Below are 26,447 nucleotides of genomic sequence, written 5' to 3' on the forward strand. Positions count from 1 at the left end.
CCATCACCACCTCTCTCCTTCTCAATTTGGTTTTCTCAAGTGCTGCAGCACGACTGATGTTCGGGTGAACTTGGAGGTCTATATTCGTACTGCTTTTGCTGCGAAGACCTCTGTTGTTGCTGTCCTTTTTGACCTGGAAAAGGCTTATGACACGACTTGGAGATACCATATTCTGTCCCAACTTCGTTCTTTTGGCCTTCGTGGTAATCTCCCTCTCTTCCTTCAAGGCTTTCTCTCTCGTCGTACCTTTCGAGTCAGACTTGGTACCACTCTCTCTGCCTCTTTTCGGCAGTATGAAGGTGTGCCCCAAGGTAGTGTTCTTAGTACTACTCTTTCTGGTTGCTCTCAATGGTCTACTTTCCTCCCTTCCTTCTGGCATCTTCTCCGCTCTGTATGTTGACGATCTTACTCTTTGCTGTCGAGGTGATGATTTGCCTCTCCTTCAACGGCGGCTTCAACTTGCGATTGATGCCGTGTCATCTTGGGCCACCAATGAAGGCTTCAAGTTCTCTACTTCTAAGACTTGTGCCATGACTTTTACTCGGAAGCAGGTCGTTGTTCGTCCCTCTTTGTCACTTTATGATCATCCCCTTGAGTACAAAGATTCTGCGAAACTTTTGGGGTTATTCTTTGACACTCGTTTGTCTTGGTCTCCCCATATCTCTTACCTCCGTGTTGAATGCTCTAAGGCCCTTAACATACTTAAGGTTTTGTCCCATACTTCTTTGGGAGCAGATAGACGCACGCTCCTCTATTTGCATTCCTCTCTCATCCTGTCTAAACTCGATTATGATTGCCCTGCATACTCTTCTGCTTCTCCTTCTACTCTTCGCCGTCTTGATCCTTTGCACCATACTGGGTTGCGCCTCAGCTCTGGTGCTTTTCGTTCAACTCCTACCCTCAGCTTGTACGCTGACACTGGCTTTGTCTCTCCAGGACCGGCATGATCGCTACAGTCTTCGCCTCCTTGTGCGATCTTTACAGCATCCTCACTCTTGCCTCTATTGTGCTTTGACTTTTACCCCTCCTGTAGTTCCTGTTCCTCTTCACCACCTTCCTCTTTCTGTCCGTTTGTCTCGCTTACAAGATTCTCTTTCGGTTCGTATTACTAATGTTTCTCCTCGTATTGTTCCATCCTTGCCCCCGTGGAGGGTCCCCCTTCCCAAATTTTGTACTTCTCTGACCCGCATCACTGAAGCTTTTACCCCTCCTACAGTTCTGAAACGCCTCTTCCTTGACCACTTTTCTTCTCACTCCCACTCCGTTCCCATCTTCACCGACGGGTGAAGACGGTGCTGGGCTACTCTGCTGTTTTTCCTGACCACACTTATATGTGTCGCCTTCCTCCGGAGGCTAGTATCTTCACAGCAGAACTCTATGCTATTCTCTATGCTCTTTGTCTCCTGCTTTCCCGGTGTCAATTCTCCTTCGTGGTGGTAGTTGACTCTCGTAGTGCCCTCATGGCTCTCGGGTCCTTTAATCCAGTCTACCCGGTGGTCATCGAGATTCAACATTGGCTGTTTCTTATCACCAGTAAATTTAAGTCGGTTGCGTTGTGCTGGATTCACAGCCATGTTGGTGTCTCTTTAAATGAGCATGCGGTTGCTGCCGCTAAGGACGCTATCCACACTTGTCCCATCTCCCATAATGGTATTCCTTATTCCGACTTTTACCCAGTTATTCATGCCTCCATCCTTGCCTGCTGGTAGAGTTGTTGGTCTTCTGTTATTGGTAACAAACTGCGTACTCTTAAGAGTCGTGTGTCCCAGTGGCCTTCCTCCTGCTACCGTAACCGGCGGTGGGAAACGGCTCTGGCTAGGTTACATATTGGCCATATCTGTTTAACTCACGTTCACTTAATGGAATGCCGCCCTGCTCCTTATTGTCCAAATTGCATTGTCTCTCTTACGGTCGTGCATATCCTTGTTGAATGTCCTGACTTCCAGGACGAGCGTGTGTCTTATTTTCCGACCGTCCCCCGCGGTCGCTTGTCCCTCAATAGAATTCTTGGCGACTCGGATACTTTTGATATAATTCGCCTTATGCGTTTTTGTTCTCGTATTGGCATCCTTGGTGATATTTAGCGCCCTCTGATTATCCTGCACATTTGATGGTGCTACATAGCCTTCCCGGTTTGGTGCCTTCTATTGACAATTACTTACTTTCGGAGATTACAGCGTTTGTTGCTCTTACGTCCAACAGATGGCGCTGTTTTTAAAAAAAAAGTATGTTTTTTCCTGTCACAAGTGAGGCATGTATATAGTAGGTATATAAAACACTCACCTATTCGAATGCAATGTTGTGTCAAGATTTCAAAGCAATCGGTAGAGGTTTCGAAGATTTCCCTCACTTGAAAAACACACAAAAAACACAGCTTTTCAACAAAAAAATATGTTTTTTTCCCCATCACAGACGTAACATCCATACAGCATTTATATAAAAACCTGCTCGGGTGCGAATGGAACGTTGTGTGAAAATTTCAATTCAATCGGTATAGAACTTTCGGAGTTTAGCGATTTTGAACAAACGAACATTTCTATTTTATTTATATAGATAGATATTAACTTATATCTGGCGTATTAACTTGTTATTATTAACTTGATGTTAACTTGAGAACAAATCTATTGATGACCATGCCACATATCAGAAAGTGAAAAACACGACTACGTTTCGGTCCGTCCTGGACTATTATCAAGTCTTGTAATTACACAACTTGATAATGGTCCAGGACGGAGCGAAACGTTGTTTATGTAATAATCTAAGATGAGGTCTGATAAAGACCTTTTGTGCCCTCTGTAATGCTTTTGCGCTACCGCTCACAGGATGAGTATGGGGTGCACAATAATCTAGCCGCCTTCGGCGGCAACAATCAATCGTCGTTTCTTCACTTTCTGATGTGTGTGATTTGGTCATCATATCCTCAGCCACGTTATTGTGACTCATCGCCTACAACAAATCTATTTTAAATATACAATACGTTAAAAATGATGAGTGCGTCTTGGGGAGGGTCACCGCTCAATCTGTTCTCAGGCCTGGCCCTTTCAAGAGACTACTGTACAGTTAGTTCCTGATGAAAAAGGAGGACGCTAAGCTTACTTTGTCCTGGGGGAAGGGAGGGAGAATAAAGTTTACCTTATACTGGAGGAGGGGTAAAGCTTACCTTGTGATGGAGGAGGAAGGATAAAGCTTACCTTATGCTGGGGGAGGAAGGGGCGTGTACAGGGGTGGGGTATAACCTCCAGGTCCTCAGCCGTCAGTATCTCGCGTTTGAACTTGGCTTCGTAGCGCTCCAGTGTGAGGCTGAGCGGGAGTGATCACAGACATGTTTTAGACAATATTTTGTTCACATGATGAACGAACAAGGACAGCTGTTATAGACGACTGTCTATATACAGGCAAGTGTATAGGTCATATACAATCAATCTGGATATGCACTTGACTGGATATATACAAAAAAGGCTGTATGTAAACACAGAGGTATTCTCGAAAAAAGTTAACCTAAATATTCTCAAACACAAACAACATGTTTGTTGATGAAGCTCGTTGAAAAGCGTGTGAATAACTGGCTAGTGTAGGACAGTTTCATACAAGACCCCCACGGTGGACAACCTACTCCTCCAGCCCCTGGAGCTTAACGTCCGGGTCTTGATTATATATCATGTGGCTGAAGAGGTGCTCCTGCTCCCAGCCCGAGACGTGGGCGCCGGCCGCCCCGGCGTGGAAGGTGCGTCCAATCTCCGGCACGAGGGCGTGGCGCCCCCGCAGGGACGTCTGGGAGAACAGCCACCAGTCCCAGTCCGCGGTCTCCTGGGGGCGAGGTAAACATCAGAGAAGATTTTACTAACAATTCTTCCCAGCCTTCTGTACGAGTTTATCAAGGTGTTATAAAACAATATAATTGCCGAACTGTCTTTCAGTCGTGACAGCATATGTATGCCAGTATACAAGGCACTACGGGCTCACCGTAGCCCGTACTACTTGGAACTTTGTTCCAGGTAGCGAATCTTTAACAACAACAACAACAACAGCCAGTATACAGGTAACTTTCGGTCGTGACAGCATATGTATGCCAGTATACTAACTTTCAGTCGTGACAGCATATGTATGCCAGTATACTAACTTTCAGTCGTGACAGCAAAAGTATGCTAGTATACTAACTTTCAATCGTGACAGCATGTGTACCAGTATACTTTCAGTCGTGACAAGATACGTATGCCAATATACTAACATTCAGTCATGACATTATATGCATACAGGTATACTAACCTTCATCAATGACAACATATGCAGCCTATTATACTAACTTTTAGTCATGACAGTATATATTATATATATATATATATATATATATATATATATATATATATATATATATATATATATATATATATATATATATATATATATATATAAAGTAATTGCGTGTTTGTCTTAGTAAGCGTGAAGTTAAGATATGAAGTTATGAAGATATACAAGCATATTGAAGTTATGCTTGTATACTTAAGCTGATACAACTGAGCATTAGTATCCAGGTATACATGATGATGATATATCACCATCATATATCTCTGTATCTCTGACACGACAGAGGATTAGTATACTGGCATACATATGCTGACACGACTGAGGATTAATATACTGGTTTACATATGCTGACTCGACTGAGGATTAGTATACTGGTATACATATGCTGGCACGACAGAGGATTAGTATACTGGCATACATATGCTCGCACGATAGAGGATTAGTATACTGGCATATATGTATTATCACGACTGAAGGATAGTATACTGATATACGTATGCTTTCACAACTGAAAGTTAGTATACTCGTATAAATATGCCATTACTATTGAAGAGTAATGTACTGGTATACGTATGCTGTAACGACTGTAGGTTAGTATACTGAGACACATGCTGTCATGACTGCAGGTCAAACCAGTATACTAATCCTTAGTCGTGTCAGCATATGTATGCCAGAATACTAATCCTTAGTTGTGTCAGCTTACATATGCCAGTATACTAAACATCAGTCGTGTCAGCATATGAATAACAGCATACTAATCCTCAGTCGTGTCAGCATATGTATACCTATATACCAATCCTTAGTAGTGTCAACATATGTATGCCAGTATACTAATCATCAGTCATGACAGCATACATATACTATTATACTAACCATCAGTCGTGACAGCATATATATGCCAGTATACTAATTCTCAGTCATGTCATCATGCGTATACTAGTGTATTAACCTTCATATGTGATGACATAATAGTATATACCATCACCATCAAATACCAGTATACTAATGCTCAGTTGTAACAGCGTAAGTATTCCAGCATACTCATCTTGAGTTCATGCTTACTAAAACAAAAATACTCATTTACTTATTACAATTGTTCATAAACACTGTGTAAACAACTAATGATTGATTGTTTTTGTCCGAGGTAAATCTTGGTACTTAGGGACGGTGAGCCCCGCTATGTTGACGGCGGTGCGTGTCGAGTCACGAACTAATGATAAGTATTATGCAATGTTGAAAACTATTGCCAAAACTCGAAAGTCACAATGTGGGACTAATTAGAGTTCATGAACAAGTGAACATGATTGAACTCAGTAACTACGCACCCTCACAATGCCATGCTCACCAATATAATGCGAAAACCAGCTGTGAAAGTTAAAAAGAAGAATGATTAACAAAAAAAAGAACAGGTACAGATCATGTGTGTAAAGAAATATAGAGGAAGGAGCACTAAGGCTGTTGGCCGCACCTTCTCCGGTATCCAGGCGTGGTGCTGCTCCCTCGCCCACCGGCGGGTGACCATCCAGCCAAACTGAGGCATCATCTCGAAGCGTCGGAGCACCGTGGGGTCGTGGGCCACCCCTGGGTAGCTGTTGATGGAGAAGGCATTCACACAGAAGATGGTCGGGTCGACGTCCAGTAACCAGGATGTCTGCTGGAAGAAACTGGAAGGGGGCTTTGTTATGGACCCGTTTGGTAATGAATGTATGAATTCATTATCTTATATATAATATTATTTAACATTTTATTTATTTATTTATTTATGTATTTATAATAATAATAATTATTGTTGAATAATGTAGTGAAAATTATTAACACTTTTATTCACAAGAAGGTGCAATGGGTTGGTGAGATTACATTTGAGTAATATTCTTACATTCTTGGAAAGCCACTGACACAAATAGCGTTTCTGCCAGGTCCTTAATCTAACATATCAGGTCAAATAAAAAGATACATTTTAGGAAGGTTTTATATATCAACAAATAACCACAGTATAAATTGACAGCGGTGATTACACTAGTAAAGATTTGTCTTAAGTAATAATATTGGGGAAGTGGGTAGTACAAGATACAGTGTGAGTTTTAAGCACAAGGTAGCAAACTATGCGGATGAAATTAGGTACTTTTTGGTTTTACTTTTAAATAGGGCATAGGTTGGACAATTTTTTAATTCATCAGGGATTGCGTTTCAAAGACTGGGCCTTTTTATTTGCATAAAGTGTTTGCACAGATTTAGTATGACTCTGGGGATATCAAAGAGATATTTATTTCTGGAATGGTGATCATAGGTTATATTACACCTATCAAGGAAAGGTTTCAGATCAAGATTAGCATTCAGGAACAAGGTTTTGTTCATGTTGATAGCATACGAGAATGTGTGGAGTGTTTATATATATATATATATATATATATATATATATATATATATATATATATATATATATATATATATATATATATATATATATATATATATATATATGTCGTACCTAGTAGCCAGAACGCACTTCTCAGCCTACTATGCAAGGCCCGATTTGCCTAATAAGCCAAGTTTTCATGAATTAATTGTTTTTCGACTACCTAACCTACCTAACCTAACCTAACCTACCTTTTTTGGCTACCTAACCTAACCTAACCTCTAAAGATAGGTTAGGTTAGGTTAGGTAGGGTTGGTTAGGTTCGGTCATATATCTACGTTAATTTTAACTCCAATAAAAAAAATTGACCTCATACACAATGAAATGGGTAGCTTTATCATTTCATAAGAAAAAAATTAAAGAAAATATAATAATTCAGGAAAACTTGGCTTATTAGGCAAATCGGGCCTTGCATAGTAGGCCGAAAAGTGCATTCTGGCTACTAGGTACGACATATATATATATATATATATGTCGTACCTAGTAGCCAGAACGCACTTCTCAGCCTACTATGCAAGGCCCGATTTGCCTAATAAGCCAAGTTTTCATGAATTAATTGTTTTTCGACTACCTAACCTACCTAACCTAACCTAACCTAACTTTTTCGGCTACCTAACCTAACCTAACCTATAAAGATAGGTTAGGTTAGGTTAGGTAGGGTTGGTTAGGTTCGGTCATATATCTACGTTAATTTTAACTCCATTAAAAAAAATTGACCTCATACATAATGAAATGGGTAGCTTTATCATTTCATAAGAAAAAAATTAGAGAAAATATATTAATTCAGGAAAACTTGGCTTATTAGGCAAATCAGGCCTTGCATAGTAGGCCGAGAAGTGCGTTCTGGCTACTAGGTACGACATATATATATATATATATATATATATATATATATATATATATATATATATATATATATATATATATATATATATATATATAATTGTGTGTGTGTCTTACCTAGTAGCCAGAACGCACTTCTCGGCCTACTATGCAAGGTCCGATTTGCCTAATAGGCCGAGTGATTTTCTTTATTTTCAATAAATTGTTTCCTATTGGTTTATTTTAAATATTATTATATTATATTAAGAACATGAATTACTGATTTAGTTATGTTAGTTTAGGTTAGGTTAAGTTAGATTTGGTTAGGTTAGGTAGGGTTGGTTAGGTTCGATCTTATATCTACGTTAGTTTTAACTCATATTTAAATAAAATTAGCTCATACATAATAAAATGGATAGCTTTATCATTTCATAAGAAAAAAAATTGAGAAACATTGAAATTCTGGAAAACTTGGCTTATTAGGCAAATCAGGCCTTGCATAGTAGGCCAAAAACTGCATACTGGCTACTAAGTACAATATATATATATATATATATATATATATATATATATATATATATATATATATATATATTATATACACACACACACACAAGAAGGTACATTGTGTTTGTGAGAATACATAGCATTGATGATTTTACATTCTTGTAACGCCACTAAAACGCAAAGCGTTTTTGGTAGGTCCTTAATCTAACAGATAATTTTAAGTAGGTAATTTGTAGAAAATTTGAGGACTATCAACATGTACATTGTAGCATAATTTGAGTATTAGTAACAGGTACATTGTAGTAAAATTTGCATTCTACATAAAACCCATAATACAAGTTGATAGCAGTGATTACAATGGTGAAGTTGTATGGCTTAGGAGCATATATTGGGGGAGTGGGTAACACAAGATACAGTGCGAGTGTGAAGCCCTGGGTAGGAAACTATGAGTATGAAATTAGGTACTTTTTAGGGTTTGCTTTTGAATAAGGCATAGGTTGGACAGTTTCTTAATTCGTTAGGGATTCAGTTCCATAGACTAGGTCCCTTTATTTGCATTGAGTGTTTACACAGATATAATTTGACTCTGGGGATATCAAAGATATATATATTTCTCATGAGGTGATTATGGGTTCTATTACATCTATCAAGAAAGAGTTTCAGATCAAGATTTACATTTAGGAACAAGATTTTGTACATGTAAATGGAACAAGAGAATGTGTGGAGTGAGATCATGTTTAGCATGTTCAGGTATTTAAACAGAGGGGCTGTGTGTTGTCTGAAAACAGTTTGTTATTGCTCTGATAGCAGATTTTTGCTGGGTGATGATGATGGGCTTGAGGTAGTTTGCAGTAGTTGAACCCCCATGCACAGATACCGTATGTAAGATAGGGATAGATTAGCGCGTAATATAATGAGAGAAGATCAGAATTTAGAACATAATATCTGCTTTAAGAAAGTATAACGACCGTTTTTGAGACTTTTTGGTTGTGTGTTGTATGTGGGTGCTGAAGTTGAGTCTCTTGTCAATGTGTCGGCCAAGAAACTTGCCATCATTTTTATTGCTGATGTTGACATTGTCAATGTGAAGCTGAATTTCATATGATGATTTGCTTTCAAATAAAATGTAGTACGTCTTTTTTATGTTTTGAGCGAGTTTGTTGGTTGAAATCCATGAGGGGACTTTTGTAATTCGTAATTTACAACATTATTTAGTGTGTGGGGTCGGGTTCTGAGTAGATGAAGGTAGTATCGTAGGCAAATAGTATAGATTTAAGAATGTTAGGGACATTAGGCAGATCACTGATGCATATAAGTAAGTAATTATCAAAAGAAGGCACCAAACCGGGAAGGCTATGTAGCACCATCAAATACGCAAAATAATCAGAGGGCGCTAAATATCACCAAGGATGCCAATACGAGAACAAAAACGCATAAGGCGAACGATATCAAAAGTATCCGAGTCACCAAGAATTCTATCGAGGGACAGGTGATCGCGAGGGGCGGTCGGAAAGCAAGACACACGCTCGTCCTGGAAGTCAGGACATTCAAGAAGGACATGCACGACCGTAAGAGGGACAATGCAACTAGGACAATAAGGAGCAGGGCGGCGCTCCATCAAGTGACCATGGGTTAAGCGAGTATGGCCAATACGCAACCTCGCCAGAGCTGTTTCACACCGCCGGTTACGGTGGAAGGAGGACTGCCACGAGGAAACACAACATTTAAGAGTACGTAGCTTGTTACCAGTAACAGACAACCAAGAAGCCTGCCAACGGGTAAGGACTGAGGAATGGATAACCGGGTAAAAGTCGGAATACGGAATGCCTTTACCAAAGATGGGACAAGAGCGGACAGTTTCCTTGGCGGCAGCATCCGCACATTCATTTAAAGACACACCAATATGGCTGGGAACCCAACAAAACTCAACCGACTTAAATTTACTGTGAACGAGAAACAGCCAATGCTGGATCTCGACAACTACAGGATGAACCGGATTAAAGGACCCGAGAGCCATGAGAGCACTACGAGAGTCAACAACAACTACAAAGGAAGACTGACAATGAGAAAGCAGGAGACGAAGAGCATAGAGAATAGCATAAAGTTCCGCTGTAAAGATGCTAGTCTCCGGAGGCAAGCGACACATAAGTGCGATCAGGAAAAACAACAGAGTAGCCAACACCGTCCGCTGACTTAGACCCATCGGTGAAGACAGAAACGGAGCGGGAGTGAGAAGAAAAGAGCTCGAGGAAAAGGCGTTTTAGAACCGTAGGAGGGGTAAAAGCTTTAGTGATACGGGTCAAGGATGTACAAAACCGCGGAAGAGGGACCCTCCACGGGGGCAAAGAAGGAACAACACGAGGAGAAACATCAGAAATACGAACGGAAAGAGAATCCTGCAGGCGAGATAACCGGACAGAAAGAGGGAGGTGGTGAAGAGGAACAGGAACCGCAGGAGGGGTAAAAGTTAAAGCACGACAGAGGCGAGAGGAAGGATGTTGCAAGGACCGCGCAAGATAGCGAAGACAGTAGCGATCACGGCGGTCCTGGAGAGAAAGGAAGCCAGTGTCAACATACAAGCTAAGGATGGGAGTCGAACGAAAGGCACCAGAACTGAGGCGCAACCCAGTATGGTGCAAAGCATCAAGACAGCGAAGAGTAGAAGGAGAAGCAGACGAGTAAGCAGGGCAACCATAATCGAGCTTAGACAGGACGAGAGAGGAATGTAAAGCAAGGAGAGTGCGCCTATCTGCCCCCCAAGAAGTATGGGACAAGACCCGAAGGAGGGTAAGGGCCTTAGAGCACTCAACACGGAGGTAAGAGATATTGGGAGACCAAGACAAACGAGTGTCAAGGAATTACCCCAAAAGCTTCGCGGAATCTTTGTATTCAAGGGGATGACCATAAAGTGACAAAGAGGGACGAAGAACAACCCGTTTCCGCGTAAAAGTCATGGCACAAGTCTTAGAAGTAGAGAACTTGAAGCCATGATCTGTGGCCCAAGACGACACGGCATCAATTGCAAGTTGAAGCCGGCGTTGAAGGAGAGGCGAATCATCACCCTGACAACAAAGGGTAAGATCATCGACATAGAGAGCGGAGAAGACACCAGAAGGAAGAGAGGAAAGAAGACCATTGAGGGCAACCAGAAAAAGAGTAGTGCTCAGAACACTACCCTGGGGCACACCTTCGTATTGCTGAAAAGAGGGAGAGAGAGCGGTACCAAGGCGCACCCGAAAGGAACGACGAGAGAGGAAGCTGCAGAGAAAGAGAGGGAGATGATCACGAAGGCCAAAAGAATGAAGTTGAGATAGGATATGATAACACCAAGTGGTGTCGTAAGCCTTTTCCAGGTCAAAAAGGACGGCAACAACGGAGGTCTTCGCAGCAAAAGCAGTACGAATATAGACCTCCAAGTTCACCAGGACATCTGTCGTGCTGCGGCACTTGCGGAAACCAAATTGAGAAGGGGAGAGGAGGAGATGGTGTTCCAGGAACCACATCAGACGAACGTTAACCATATGTTCAAAGAGTTTGCAGACACAACTGGTGAGAGCAATAGGGCGAAAGTCCTTAGGGGAAGTACCCAGAGACCCCGGTTTGCGAACAGGGAGGACAACAGCATCGAGCCAGTCCTCAGGGACTGACGACGACTCCCAGATCCGATTATACAGACTCAGTAAATACTGAGACGTGCTCGGAGGGAGATGGCGAAGCATCTCATAATGAATACCATCGGAGCCTGCCGCCGTAGAACCGCAGAGGGCCAGGGCAGAACGAAGTTCAGAGAGAGAGAAGGGATCATTATAGGGAAGCTGAAGATGAGTGCAGAAATCTAAAGGACGAGACTCAAGGACAGGTTTACAAAGAAGGAAAGATTGGGGAAAATGAAGACCAGAGCTAACAGAAGAAAAGTGGGAACCCAGTTCGGAAGCGACCTGCAACGGGTCCGCTACAAGAGTATCATGAAGGTGAAGGACCGGTGAAACATCGGGAACGAACTTACCCGCTATCTTGCGGATACGCTTCCAGATCTGGGCCAGAGGGGTTTCGGACATAATTGTTGAGGCATAAGATGCCCAACATTCACGTTTAGCCGTACGGATGGCCCTACGGGCCACCGCACTCGCTTTCCGAAAGAAAAGAAAAGAATCTGTCATCTGCATACGGCGGTGCCTCTTCCAGGCTGCACGCTTACAGCGGACAGCCTGAGCACAGTCCGCATTCCACCAGGGAACGCACTTCCGTGGACCCCGAGAGGAAGAGCGAGGAATAGAGCGGAGGGCAGCGTTGAGGACAGTGTCATGAAAAGGAGGAGAGCGCGAGAGAAAGGCAGAAGGGAGAGGTCAGAGAGAGCAGCACTGAGAGTAAATAGGGTCCAGTCTGCCTTAGCAAACTGCCACCTAGGGAAAGAGAGGGAAGGGCGAAAAGAGAAAAAGGAAACAAGGATGGGGAAATGATCACTCCCATGGAGGTCATCAAGAACCTGCTACGTGAAATCTAAGTAAAGAGAAGAAGAGCAGAGAGAAAGATCAAGACAAGAAAGGGTGCGAGTCCGAGAGTCCAAATGAGTGGGCTCACCAGAATTCAGAAGAGACAGGGAAGAAGAGAGGAGAAACGGCTCAAGGAGGCGACCCTGGGTATTCGTCAGAACGTCACCCCAAAGAGAATGACGACAATTGAAGTCACCCAGCAGGAGCACAGGCTCCGGCAAGGAGTCTAGGAGGTGTTTCAAATCAGGAAGAGAGAGCGGGACACTCGGGGGGAGATAAATGGAACAAACTGTGTACCATTTCCCCACAAAGATACGAGCAGCAGAACAATGGAGAGACGAAGGAAAAAGCAAAGGAACAAAGGGAACATTCACACGAATCAAGAGAGCAGAAGAATTAGAAGCCCCAGCAATGGCTGGGGGGGGAGAGAAAGGAGTAGCCACAAAAACGACCAGGACGAGCACCAAGCATTGGCTCCTGGAGACAGACAAAGGGGCGAAAACCGCGAAATCAGAAGTAGGAGTTCGAGGAAATTGGCGTAATAACCTCGAACGTTCCATTGAAGAATGGACAACGACGAGAAGAGAAAGGACAAAAACAGAGAACAAGGAAGAAACAAAGGCGAAAGAGCAACAGAGCACGTTAAAGAATATCAGGGTCGGGATCAGGGTCAGCAAAGTCAGGGTTAGGGGGCATGGGTAAACTGAGCAAAGACGGAGGGAAGGAAACGGGAGAACAGATCAGAGGAGGGCAGGTGGGGTCCGGAGGAGGAGGAAGAGGAGGAGACAACGGAGAGGAGCAGTCAAGGACAGCAGCAGGAAGAGGGGGAGTAGAAAGAGGGGAGCGCACCCCAGCAAGAGCAGTAACCGAAAAGGAAGCAGGGGCCAAAGAAACCTCCATAGCAGGAACAGGGGGCGTAATCACTGAAACGGGAGGGGAAGGAGCAACAGAGCCAGAAGTAGGAGCTGAGGAAGAAAGCGAAGCCTTCTTACCCGCCGGGGAAGAGGAAGGAGAGGAGCCAGGCTTACGCTTCTGACTTAAAGAGATCGGTGTCCCAGCAACTACATACCGGGCAACGGATTCCAGTGTCTCAACAGGAGAAGCCGAACGAGAGCACACACGACGGCCGTTAGGAGAGCGATGGACATCCGCCCGCACCGACAGGCGGTGGGGAGAGCCGATAGATGGAGGAAGAGGATGGGAAGGAGGATCGGAGGGGGACGAGGAAGAAGACACAGGAGACACGACAGACCGGGTAGAAGGAAGGGGAACCCCAGACAGAGGACCAGGAGGATCCTTCGGGAGAGAACCAAAAGGAACAAAGGAGGGGGCAGTGGGCGCATCAGGGTCCAAGGCCCGGAAACGGTTGTGAGTCTGAGGAAGGCGGGAAGGACGAGGAGAGGAAGAGCGCAACACGCAAGCATAAGAGATATTAGCACAAGGCGGGAGCCGGCGAACCTGGCGTCTCGCCTCAGGAAAAGATAAACGCTCCCGGTGCTTCAAGTTGAGGACGGCTGCCTCAAGCTTGTAATGGACACACGCACGGGAGAAGGTAGGATGGGCCTCACCGCAGTTGAGGCAACGAGCCTGGGGAGAAGAGCACTCCGACTTAGAGTGACCTTCGCCACCACACAAAGGACAGAGAGAGACAGTCCCGGAGCAGCGGAGGGCACCATGCCCAAACCTCCAGCACTTGTTGCAGAGCCGAGGAGAAGGAATGTACTCCTGGACAGAGCACCTGGCACCAGCAAGAATGACAGAGGGTGGAAGGGTCCTACCATCAAAGGTAATCTTCACAACCCGGAGGGGTTGACGACGACCACCACGAGGGGGACGAGTAAACGTGTCCACCTGGAGAATAGAATGGCGCTGGGCAGCAAGGATATGTTGAATATCGTCGTGGCAGTCGCGCAGGTCCCGAACACCGGTCGCAACATGGGGGGGGGGGAGCAAAATAGTGCCAACACTGGCATTTAACTGAACGTTCTTCGAGACCCGAACAGGGGTCTCGCCAAGGCAGGATACGGCAGCCAAGCGGGAAGCAGCATCCTGAGAAGGAGCAGCAACGACACGTGTACCGAGACGAGTGGGGTTGAAAGTAATGGAGGCATCCACGGAATCAACGAGATGTCGATGGAGGGAGAAATCGTCAGGAGGCGCAGAATCAAGAGGGAGGAGATCAAAATATTTGGCCCACGAAGCGGGACCAAACAAGGCTTGATAGGTATCAGAACTGGAAGGAATCGAGCGAGGGCGGCCGTGACGAGGACGGCGGTGAGAACCCCCAGAGAGAGAGGGGTTAAAAGGCGCAGTAGTTACAACTAGAGAAGGAGCCGCGCCAGGGGACGAGGTAGTCACCACTGGGGGCTTGGGGCTCGACCCAACCACAGAGGAGGGAGGGGAGCCAGGTGAAGGAGTCAGAGAGGCCAAAGGAGGAGCAAGGTCGGGGCCCAATGCAGCGGAAGCTACAGAGCCCGGTCTTCCAATACGGACCGACCCGGGGGCTTGGTCGCCCACCCCACAAGCCTGAGAAGGTAAACCAGAAGCAGCCGAAACAGGGTGTCATGTTCACAGAAAATGGTACCATCCGTTTTCTATGTGCGGCGGCTGGGACGCCAGAGAGAGATTGGAGGTAAACAAGAGAGCGTACAGGACGCCCGCCAAGCTTGGTAGCTACTAGTCATGTAATCATATTAAGTATTAAAGTCAGTAACCAAGTCATGACTTTACATCAACCCTACAACCAAGACTTCCTCAGTAACACACAAACACCACATTGGCGACGAGGATGAACTGTGAACGCAGGTATTTGTTCAGTTTCAAACACAAGGGAGAAGCATGCTGCCTGGAGGAGGAAGAGAAGCTGTGAGCGCCATACCCGATGCTGTATGCTAACCGATGCTGTGTGCTAACCAATGCTGTGTGCTAAACGATGCTGTGTGCTAATCAATGCTGTGTGCTACCCAGGATATCATCATGATGAAAAGAAGAATTCATTCACGAATGTGCCCCCACACCCACCACGGAGCCACAATTTGAGGCAGGACACCCAACAAGAAGCTATCGCCGATCTTGCCGGGCCTCCTAGGGGTGCGTCGTGAGTATACGCCCCCACAAACGCCACCTTAAGAAACCGACAGTCCGTCGAGATCGGGTTCAGTGACGAAATGGGGATTGACAATAAAAGGTTCCCTCGCTCTCGACGTCGGGTACTGCAGTTCTACGGGTGCAAGAGTATGCCTCCTCAAGCACTCGGGCGTCAAAATAGAAGAAGTTCAAGGGAAGAACCAGAACGAGCAAAAGGTCGGCAGGAAACGGCAAGCAGATAGGAGAAGAGGGGGGAGAAAAACGAAACAGAAGGAAAAGGAAAAGATGCCCAGCAGAATTGGAGAGGACGGCAGCAGGAGCACAAGGCTAGAAAAGGACAGAGGACTGTCCCAAGGAGCATCACACTCCGGCAGCCGCCCACTAAGCCCCCACACGGCGACAACGAGCTGAGCGGGGAGGGGGTGGTAAAAGGAAGAGAGAGTTAGGATAGCTGCCTGTGAGATATGTAGTTACATGTGGCTGGGTCTGTGGTATTGTTCTGGCAAGGTTAGCACCAACTATAATAATAATAATAATAATAATAATTTATTTGCAAGAATGTACAATGGGTTGGTGTGATTACATAAGATTGTTATTTTTACATTCACGCAAACCCCACTAACACACACACAGCGTTTTGGGCAGGTCCTAAATCTAACTTTTTTTTTTTTTTTTTTTGAGATATATACAAGAGTTGCTACATTCTTGTACAGCCACTAGTACGCGTAGCGTTTCGGGCAAGTCCTTAATCCTAAGGTCCCTGGAATACGATCCCCTGCCGCGAGGAATCGTTTTTTCATCCAAGTACACATTTTACTGTTGCGTTAAATAGAGGCTACAGTTAAGGAATTGCGCCCAGTAAATCCTCCCCGGCCAGGATACGAACCCATGACATAGCGCTCGCGGAACGCCAGGCGAGTGTCTTACCACTACACCACGGAGACTGCATTCAGGTTAAGATTTGGAACAAGGTTTTATATCAACAAATAACTACAATATAAGTTGACAGATGTGATAACACTGGTAAGGATATATGTCTTAAGTACTAATATTGGGGAAGTGGGTAGTACAAGATACAGTGGGAGTTTGAAGCATAATGTAGGAAACTGTGAGGATGAAATTATGTACTGTTTGGTTTTACATTTGAACAAGGGATGGGTTGAAGAATTTTTTTAATTCATCAGGGAATGAGTTCCAAAGACTAGTCCCTTTAATTTGCATGGAGTGTTTGCACAGATTTATTCTGACTCTGGTGATACGAAAAAGACATTTATTTCTGGTGTGGTCCACATGGGTTCCATTTCACCTACCAAGGAAAATTGTCAGATCAAGTTTAGCATTTAGGAACAAGGTTTTATACATGTAAATAGCACATGAGAATGTTTGGAGTGACTGTATGTTTACCATGATAAGAGACTTGCACAGAGGGGCTGTGTGAGTAGTGGGTTTGACATCTCAGCTGTAAGTTTTGGTTTTGGGTCCTGGAAAATAGACCCCTTGGCAGTAAGTTTTCGGTTTGGGTTTGACTTTAGGAAAATAGACCACTTAACAGTAAGTTTTGGTTTTCAGGTCCAGGAAAATAGACCCCAAATCTATGATTTTGTGTTTATCGCAGAAAATAGATCCTATATCTACGAAAATAGACCACATTTTTTTTGGGGGGTGGGGGGTGGGGGCGGAAGTCAGTGCTATGTGGTCACCTGTTTAAGACTGAATTTTGACAGTCCCCCACTCCGAGATGTTGCCATGGTTTTAGGAAAATATTTCAGAGTACCCATGTTCAGAAAATAGGTTCATAGAAGTTTGTTAATGACTTCTTATAGGATAAATTCAGAGCAAAAGTTATAGCTTCGGTCTTAAAGAGATCTCATGGGGAAACTTCAGTTCCAAAAGTCGTCGCTGCGGTCTTAAAGAGTTCTTATGGAAAAAATAAACTCTACAAAATTAAGCAGATATTTTAAAAAGATCATCACATTTTAGGTCTTGGACCCGGCTCTATTTATTTCCAAGTTTTAGTTCCTGCTGTGGTATTAAAGCGTTCTTATTGAGAAAAATAGACTCAACGGACTTAAGTTTCTGTTTTGAAAAAGTTTATCAGAAGTTTGTTCTAGGACCGGCCTCTATGCGTTTATAAGTATAGTTTCGCTACTAGTAACCTAATTTTAGCCCAATTTAAAACAGTCATATTTCGGACGTAGTAAGAAATGAAAATAGCGTTACCGAGTTCTAGCTTCTGTTCCCGCCTTTGTTTATTCGTAAAACTTCATTAGTATCTACCCAATTTCCCTAAAAATTAAAACAGTTATTCCTGACATAGTAAAAAAACAACAATTTAGCTACTGAGCTCTGGCTCTTGTTCTCGCCTTAATTTACTCCTACAACTCCAATATCAACTGGAGTTGACAGATCAATTTCCCTGAGATTTAAACCCTGTACTTCTGATGCAGTAAATAAGATCAGGGCAGTTACTGAGTTTCATCTCCCATCCCCCGCCTTAGTTCGTTCGTACAACTTCATTAATAACGGATCAATTTTCCAGAGTTTAAAAACCACTGCATTTCGTACTTAGTAAAATAGATCAGAGCACTTACCAATCGCCAACTCTTGTTCTCTGCCCTAGTTCAATGTTTATCAAGCATAATATTCCAGATCATCAACATCAACATCAACGAAACACGAGTACCCATACCCTCATCACACCTGTGTAAATAAACACCGCCAGGTAATTATCACACGGTCACACACCACTTATCTCCCCATCCTTCCCTCCATTTACCCAGCACCCATCCACTCCCTCACCTTCCCCTCCCCCACCAGTCCAACTGTGCAACCTTTCACCTCTTCCCCAACCCCACCCCCCCATCACCCCTCAGCTCCCAGCCCCCATATCTTCCCCACACCACACCTGACTACGTCCCTCCTTACCCTCCCAGTCACCATTCCTCGTGCCTGTTGCTGCTATTGTTTTAGATTTAGCTACTCATAAATAATCATAAATTAATCACCAGTAGATTTTCTTAGAACACACAAAAAACAGTGTGAGAGGAGCGTATGCCTTGCTTTCCAACTTCAGACTTACTCCTAATTATATAGATGGTGAAATACTAAAGAAACTGTTTATGACTATTGTGAGACCAAAATTGGAATATGCTGCAGTTGTATGGTGACCAAATCTGAATAAGCACATAAATAAACTGAAAAAGGTGCAAAATCATGCTACAAAAAGGCTTCCGGAACTGAAAAACAAGATTTACAAGGAGAGACTATAGGCATTAAACATGCCAAAAATAGAAGATAGAAGAAAAGGAGGTGATATAATCATCACTTACAAAATACTAACAGGAATCGACTAAATTTACAAAGAGGAATTCCTGAAACCAGCAACTTCATGAACAAGAGAAAATAGATTCAAGGAAACAAAGGTGCCAAAAAAATATTATAAAGTTTTCTTTTGCAAGCAGAGTGGTAGACGGTTGGAACAAGTTAAGTGAGAAGGCGATGGAGGTCAAAACCGTCAGTAGTGTTTAAAGTGTTATATGACAAAGAGTACCGGAAAGGCGGGACACCATGAGCGTAGCTCTCATCCTGTAACTACTCTTAGGTAACTACACACAAACACAAACACACACACACACACACACACACACACACACACACACACACATATAGTAAAAATTAACCCATTACAATGTTTTTATAGAGAGGTTTTATAGAGAGGTAAACCCATTACAATGTTTTTATAGAGAGGTTTATGACGAAAGATGAGCAAATAGCCCACAAGAATAGATGGCAACAACGACACCGAACTAGCCTCTCAGGTAGTCTCACCTCCCAGGTCACATCCCAGGTCACATCCCAGGTCACCTCCCAGGTCGCATCCTCACCAACTCAGCCCTCCTATACCTCCCCCCTGCCTCAGCCTCCCAAAACCCCCCTGTCCCTTCCACATTTGCACCTCCCCAACGATTCCCCTGCCCCTGCTACATCACACCTGTCAACGACCCCAGTGGGTCAAGCCATGCCCTCCCCAAACCCACCTTCCCATCCCCCCTCCCCAACTACCCCTTCCTACTCCCCTGCCCCTTCTACCCCATTGATTTCAATTCCATCTACTCCATCCCAGCTTCCACTGCACCCCTCTTCCACTCACCCCCAAACCCCACCCAACCCTCACCCCTCCTATGCACCTCCAGCCCACATTTAACCCCCTCACCTTGTGACCCCCTACCACCTTCCCCCATCTCCCTCTTCCCCTCTTCTACCCCAAAACCCCCACCTACCCCCGATTCCCCCCTAACTAATATACCCTCTCTTCCACTCCCAGCACCCATGCTCCATTCTCATCTGAGCCCTCCGCCCTCAGTATCCCTCTCCCCCCCAACCTCTCAACCTCTATCTGACTCTCAGTCTCACTATTTCTCAACCCCCCTATGCTATTCAGACCCCTAACTTTCAGACCCATTATGCCCTTCCTACCCCCCTAGATGCCCAGACCCCATTCGCCTACCAGGCACTCCCAGGCACCCCCCTAGCACCCCCACTCACCCCCACAGCCCCCACTTGCCCCCCCAGACACCCCCCAGTTCCCCCCAGACCCCTGGTGAAAGGGGGAACTCTGACACCCAAGTTTCCAAGAAGAGTCTCAAGGTTTGGTACACCAATGCTGATGGGGTAGCCAATAAAGCAGAAGAGATAAAAGAAAGAGTTAGTGAGGCAGATCCAGACATAGTGGCAATAGTGGAAACTAAAATAAATGGCATGATCTCGGATGCAATCTTTCCAGAGGGGTACCAGGTGATAAGAAAAGAAAGGACACAGAGACAGGGAGGAGGAGTGGCACTACTAATAAAGCGGAAATGGAAGTTTGATGAGCTGGAAAATCCGGGTACCAATGAAAGCACGAGCTTCATACATGGAACTCTGACAGTGGATGGGAAGAAGATTGTAATCTTGATACTCTACAATCCCCCACCAAACAGTAGAAGGCCCAGGCAGGAGTACGAGGACAGCAACAAGACATGTATAGATGAACTGCAGAGGGCAGCAAATTTAGCGCATAGAATGAGAGCGAAGCTGCTGGTCATGGGGGACCTAAATCACGGAGAGATAGATTGGGAATCGAGGAATCCCCATGGCGGGGAGGAGACCTGGGGAGCGAAGCTGGTAGACGTTATTGACAGGAATTTCCTAACACAGCATGTGAAAGAAGATACTAGGGAAAGAGGAGGGGATACGCCCAGCCTATTAGATCTCATTTTCACTCAGAATGTAGAAGACATCGAGCAGTTGGAACATGAAATACCACTAGGAGCTAGTGACCATTGTGTCCTATTCTTTGACTACATGATGGAGCTTAAAATTGTGACCAAAGGACAAGAGGTCCGGGAAAGGAGACTTGATTACAGAAAAGGGGACTACAGAAGGATAAGGGACTACCTGGGAGAAGTGCAGTGGGAGGAAGAACTTAGAGGAAAAACAGTGCATGGTATGATGAACCAAGTCATATTGAAATGCAAGGAGGCTGAAGAGAGATTTATTCCAACAATAAAGGAAAAAAGCAGGAGGGAATATAATAACCCATGGTTTAATAGACAGTGTCAGGAAGCAAAGGTGAGAAGCAGGAGGGAGTGGAGGAAGTACAGAAGACAAAGGACAGAGGACAACAGGATTAGATGTAACAGAGCTAGGAATGATTACATTAACATAAGACGAGTGTCGGAAAGAAATTATGAGAATGATATTGCAGTCAAAGCAAAAAAGCAACCAAAATTACTACATAGCCATATAAGAAGGAAGATGTCGGTAAATGACCAAGTGACAAGACTGAGGAAAACAGAAGGGGCATATACAGAAAGCGACAAGGAAATCTGCGAGGTACTGAATGCAAAATTCCATGGAGTGTTCACAACCGAGCCTGAGCAGCTCCCATTGTTAGAAGAGATTACCCAAGATGAAAGACTATCAGATATAGAGGTGGCAGCAGAGGATGTAATGAAACAGTTGACAACACTGGATGCAAATAAAGCTGTTGGACCAGACAAAGTATCACCGTGGATACTTAAAGAGGCAGCGCAGGCTCTCAGCGTGCCTCTGGCAATGATCTTTAATGAGTCACTTATGTCGGGAGAATTGCCCAGTTGCTGGAAGGAGGCAAATGTCGTACCGATTTTCAAAAAAGGTGATAGGGAGGAGGCACTTAACTACAGACCCGTATCACTGACAAGCATCCCCTGCAAAATACTTGAAAGAATAATTAGGCTAAGACTTGTTGAGCACCTGGAGAGCATTGGGTTTGTAAACAAGCACCAACATGGGTTCTGGACAGGGAAATCATGCCTAACAAACCTTTTAGAATTCTATGATAAAGTAACAAGGATAAGGCAGGACAGAGAAGGCTGGGCAGACTGCATATTTCTGGACTGCCAAAAGGCCTTTGATACGGTACCGCACATGAGACTGCTATACAAACTTGAGAGGCAGGCAGGAGTAAGCGGAAAGGCCCTAGTATGGGTGAAGAACTACCTAACAGGAAGGAGCCAGAGGGTAATGGTAAGGGGCGAAAAGTCGGACTGGCGAACAGTAACAAGTGGAGTACCTCAAGGATCGGTGCTGGGACCAATCCTCTTTCTAATTTCCGTAAATGATATGTTTACAGGAGTGGAATCATACATGTCAATGTTTGCGGATGACGCAAAATTAATGAGAAGAGTTGTGACAGACGAGGATTGTAGGATCCTCCAAGAGGACTTAAACAGGCTGCAGAGATGGTCAGGGAAATGGCTACTGGAGTTTAACACCAGTAAATGTAAAGTTATGGAAATAGGATCAGGTAACAGGAGACCAAAGGGACAGTACACAATGAAGGGGAACAGCCTACCTGTAACGATTCGAGAAAGAGACCTGGGAGTGGATGTGACACCTAATCTAACTCCTGAGGCACATATAAATAGGATAACGACAGCAGCGTACTCTACACTGGCGAAAATTAGAACTTCATTCAGAAACCTAAATGAGGAGGCTTTTAGGGCGCTTTACACTGCCTACGTGAGACCCGTCTTAGAGTATGCCGCGCCATCATGGAGCCCCCACCTGAAGAAACACATAAAGAAACTGGAGAAGGTTCAGAGGTTTACGACGAGGCTTGTCCAAGAGTTACGAGGGATGGGATATGAAGAGCGGCTGAAGGAACTGAACCTTACGACACTAGAGAAAAGAAGGGAGAGAGGAGATATGATAGGGACATATAAAATACTCAGGGGAATTGACAAAGTGGAAATAGATGAAATGTTCACACGTAATAATAACAGAACGAGGGGACATGGGTGGAAACTGGAAACTCAGATGAGTCACGGAGACGTTAGGAAGTTTTCTTTTAGCGTGAGAGTAGTGGAAAAATGGAATGCACTTGGGGAACAGGTTGTGGAAGCAAATACTATTCATACTTTTAAAACTAGGTATGATAGGGAAATGGGACAGGAGTCATTGCTGTAAACAACCGATAGCTAGAAAGGCGGGATCAAGGAGTCAATGCTTGATCCTGCAAGCACAAATAGGTGAGTACAAATAGGTGAGTACACACACACAATGGTTCAACGGTTTCAGGACATTGCAGCTGAGTGTATATTTACCTAATTCACCTCATATGAGGTGAATTATGTGAGTACACACACACACAGGAAGCAGCCTGTAACAGCTGTCTAACTCCCAGGTACCTATTTACTGTTAGGTGAACAGAGGTATCATGGTGTAAGAAATGCCCATTTCTTATTTCTTCCAACAGATGTGTGTGTGTGTGTGTGTGTGTGTGTGTGTGTGTGTGTGTGTGTGTGTGTGTGTGTGTGTGTGTGTGTGTGTGTGTGTGTATGTGTGTGTGTGTGTGTGTGTGTGTGTGTGGGTGTGGGTGTGTGTGTGTGTGTGTGTGTGTGTGTGTGTGTGTGTGTGTGTGTGTGTGTGTGTGTGTGTGTGTGTGTGTGTATGTGTGTGTGTGTGGGTGTGTGTGTGGGTGTGGGTGTGTGTGTGTGTGTGTGTGTGTGTGTGTGTGTGTGTGTGTGTGTGTGTGTGTGTGTGTGTGTGTGTGTGTGTGTGTGTGTGTGTGTGTGTGTGTGTGTGTGTGTGTGAGAGAGAGAGAGAGAGAGAGAAATTATCATTGATCGACAGTTGAGAGGAGGGCCGAAAGAGCAGAGCTCAACCCCCGCGAGCACAACTAGGTGAATACATATGATACATTATCAACATCAAACTTTGACTCACGAGAGGAAGTCAGGTGAGAGAAGCAGGTCGTCTTCGAGGATGATGGCTTTGTCCACCTCGGGGAAGTAATTGAAGACGTTGTGGACGGAGAACCTGTTCGAGCAGCAGCACCAAGCGGGCGGTGAAGGTGCCGGGAAAAAAAGGAGGACAGTGTCAATGATGATAACAGTTGCAGGCCAGCTACGAGTGACTTGGTCGCCCTTAGCATACACGGGTATTACCAGGAATATATTAATAAATTGGTTGGAATAGGAACATAAGAATGGAAAGGGAGATGTAACCGTTCCTGGATGGTCCCAGTTCAACGAAACCCCAGAAGCTAAAGGAAGTCTCGAGCAGCCACAGGGGAGCCTGAGTAGCTCAAGGTAGTCTCGAGCAGCCACAGGGGAGCCTGAGTAGCTCAAGGTAGTCTCGAGCAACCACAGGGGAGCCTGAGTAGCTCAAGGTAGTCTCGAGCAGCCACAGGGGAGCCTGAGTAGCTCAAGGTAGTCTCGAGCAGCCACAGGGGAGCCTGAGTAGCTCAAGGTAGTCTCGAGAAGCCACAGGGGAGCCTGAGTAGCTCAAGGTAGTCTCGAGAAGCCACAGGGGAGCCTGAGTAGCTCAAGGTAGTCTCGAGCAGCCACAGGGGAGCCTGAGTAGCTCAAGGTAGTCTCGAGCAGCCACAGGGAAGCCTGAGTAGCTCAAGGTAGTCTCGAGCAGCCACAGGGGAGCCTGAGTAGCTCAAGGTAGTCTCGAGCAGCCACAGGGGAGCCTGAGTAGCTCAAGGTAGTCTCGAGCAGCCACAGGGGAGCCTGAGTAGCTCAAGGTAGTCTCGAGCAACCACAGGGGAGCCTGAGTAGCTCAAGGTAGTCTCGAGCAACCACAGGGGAACCTGAGTAGCTCAAGAAGGTGAGCTACCTTCTTGTGGCTTCTCGAGAAGCCACAGGGGAGCCTGAGTATCTTGAGGTTATCTTGAGATGATTTCGGGGCTTTAGTGTCCCCGCAGCCCGGTCCTCGACTAGGCCTCCACCCCCAGGAAGCAGCCCGTGACAGCTGACTAACACCCAGGTACCTATTTTACTGCTAGGTAACATGGGCATAGGGTGAAAGAAACTCTGCCCATTGTTTCTCGCCTGCGCCCGGGATCGACCCCGGGACCACAGGATCACAAGTACAGTGTGCTGTCCGCTCGGCCGACCAGCTCCACTGAGTAGCCTGAGCTACTCTGAGCTACTTGAGCCTGAGTAGCTCAAGGTAACCCCTAATAACTACAAGAAACTCTGAGTCTATAGTTATCTGTAGTAATACGGGCTTCTAGGTAGTTATTGAATTCTGTTGTGAAGTTATTAATACATTGCTCGGGTGCCAGCCTGTTGCCAAATGGCGAATTTTAATCACTGTGATCATTCCATAATTTTGCATATATCAGGCAGTAAAAGCGTGGAAGGGGAAGGGAATTATCAGGGAAAGTGCAAAACCATTATGACTATATAGCACTTGGAAGGGGTCACTAGGATAAAGATTTAGGATGGGACGGAGGCTAAGGAATGGAGCCCAACCACTTGGACGGTCGGGGATTGAACGCTGACCTGCATGGAGCGAGACCGTCGCTCTACCCTCCAAGGGAGAGGTGGCTCACAGGTAGGTGGCTCAGGGAGAGGGGGCTCAGGGAGGGGGGGCTCGGGGAGAGGTGGCTCGGGGAGAGGTGGCTCGGGGAGAGGTGGCTCGGGGAGAGGTGGCTCGGGGAGAGGTGGCTCGGGGAGAGGGGGCTCGGGGAGAGGGGGCTCGGGGAGAGGGGGAGAGGGGAGAGGGGGAGAGGGGAGAGGGGGCTCGGGGAGAGGGGGCTCGGGGAGAGGGGGAGAGGGGAGAGGAGGCTCGGGGAGAGGGGGCTCGGGGAGAGGGGGCTCGGGGAGAGGTGGCTCGGGGAGAGGTGGCTCGGGGAGAGGGGGCTCGGGGAGAGGGGGCTCGGGGAGAGGGGGCTCGGGGAGAGGGGGAGAGGGGAGAGGGGGCTCAGGGAGAGGGGGCTCAGGGAGAGGGGGCTCAGGGAGGGGGGGCTCGGGGAGAGGAGGCTCGGGGAGAGGTGGCTCGGGGAGAGGTGGCTCGGGGAGAGGTGGCTCGGGGAGAGGTGGCTCGGGGAGAGGTGGCTCGGGGAGAGGTGGCTCGGGGAGAGGGGGCTCGGGGAGAGGGGGCTCGGGGAGAGGGGGCTCGGGGAGAGGGGGCTCGGGGAGAGGGGGCTCGGGGAGAGGGGGCTCGGGGAGAGGGGGCTCGGGGAGAGGGGGCTCGGGGAGAGGGGGCTCGGGGAGAGGGGGCTCGGGGAGAGGGGGCTCGGGGAGAGGAGGCTCAGGGAGAGGGGGCTCGGGGAGAGGGGGCTCGGGGAGAGGTGGCTCGGGGAGAGGTGGCTCGGGGAGAGGGGGAGAGGGGGCTCGGGGAGAGGGGGCTCAGGGAGAGGGGGCTCAGGGAGAGGGGGCTCGGGGAGAGGGGGCTCGGGGAGAGGGGGCTCAGGGAGAGGGGGCTCGGGGAGAGGGGGCTCGGGGAGAGGGGGCTCGGGGAGAGGGGGCTCGGGGAGAGGGGGCTCGGGGAGAGGGGGC

The 26,447-nt window shown here is 46.1% G+C and overlaps 1 protein-coding gene across 1 annotated transcript in view; it reads right to left on the reverse strand.

Moving 5' to 3' along the window:
- Window positions 1-26,447, reverse strand: part of LOC123763675 (protein O-linked-mannose beta-1,2-N-acetylglucosaminyltransferase 1) — an 84,523-nt gene that overhangs the window by 29,379 nt on the left and 28,697 nt on the right. Inside the window, exons 8-11 of the mRNA XM_045750951.2 lie at window positions 23,881-23,973; window positions 5,774-5,969; window positions 3,614-3,807; window positions 3,192-3,300 (exon numbers count right to left, since the gene is read on the reverse strand). Of these exons, the coding sequence (XP_045606907.2) occupies window positions 3,192-3,300; window positions 3,614-3,807; window positions 5,774-5,969; window positions 23,881-23,973 (592 nt within the window). The remainder of the gene's footprint in view (window positions 1-3,191; window positions 3,301-3,613; window positions 3,808-5,773; window positions 5,970-23,880; window positions 23,974-26,447) is intronic.

Source organism: Procambarus clarkii, chromosome 52 (assembly GCF_040958095.1).
Source record: "Procambarus clarkii isolate CNS0578487 chromosome 52, FALCON_Pclarkii_2.0, whole genome shotgun sequence".
Taxonomy (NCBI): domain Eukaryota; kingdom Metazoa; phylum Arthropoda; class Malacostraca; order Decapoda; family Cambaridae; genus Procambarus; species Procambarus clarkii.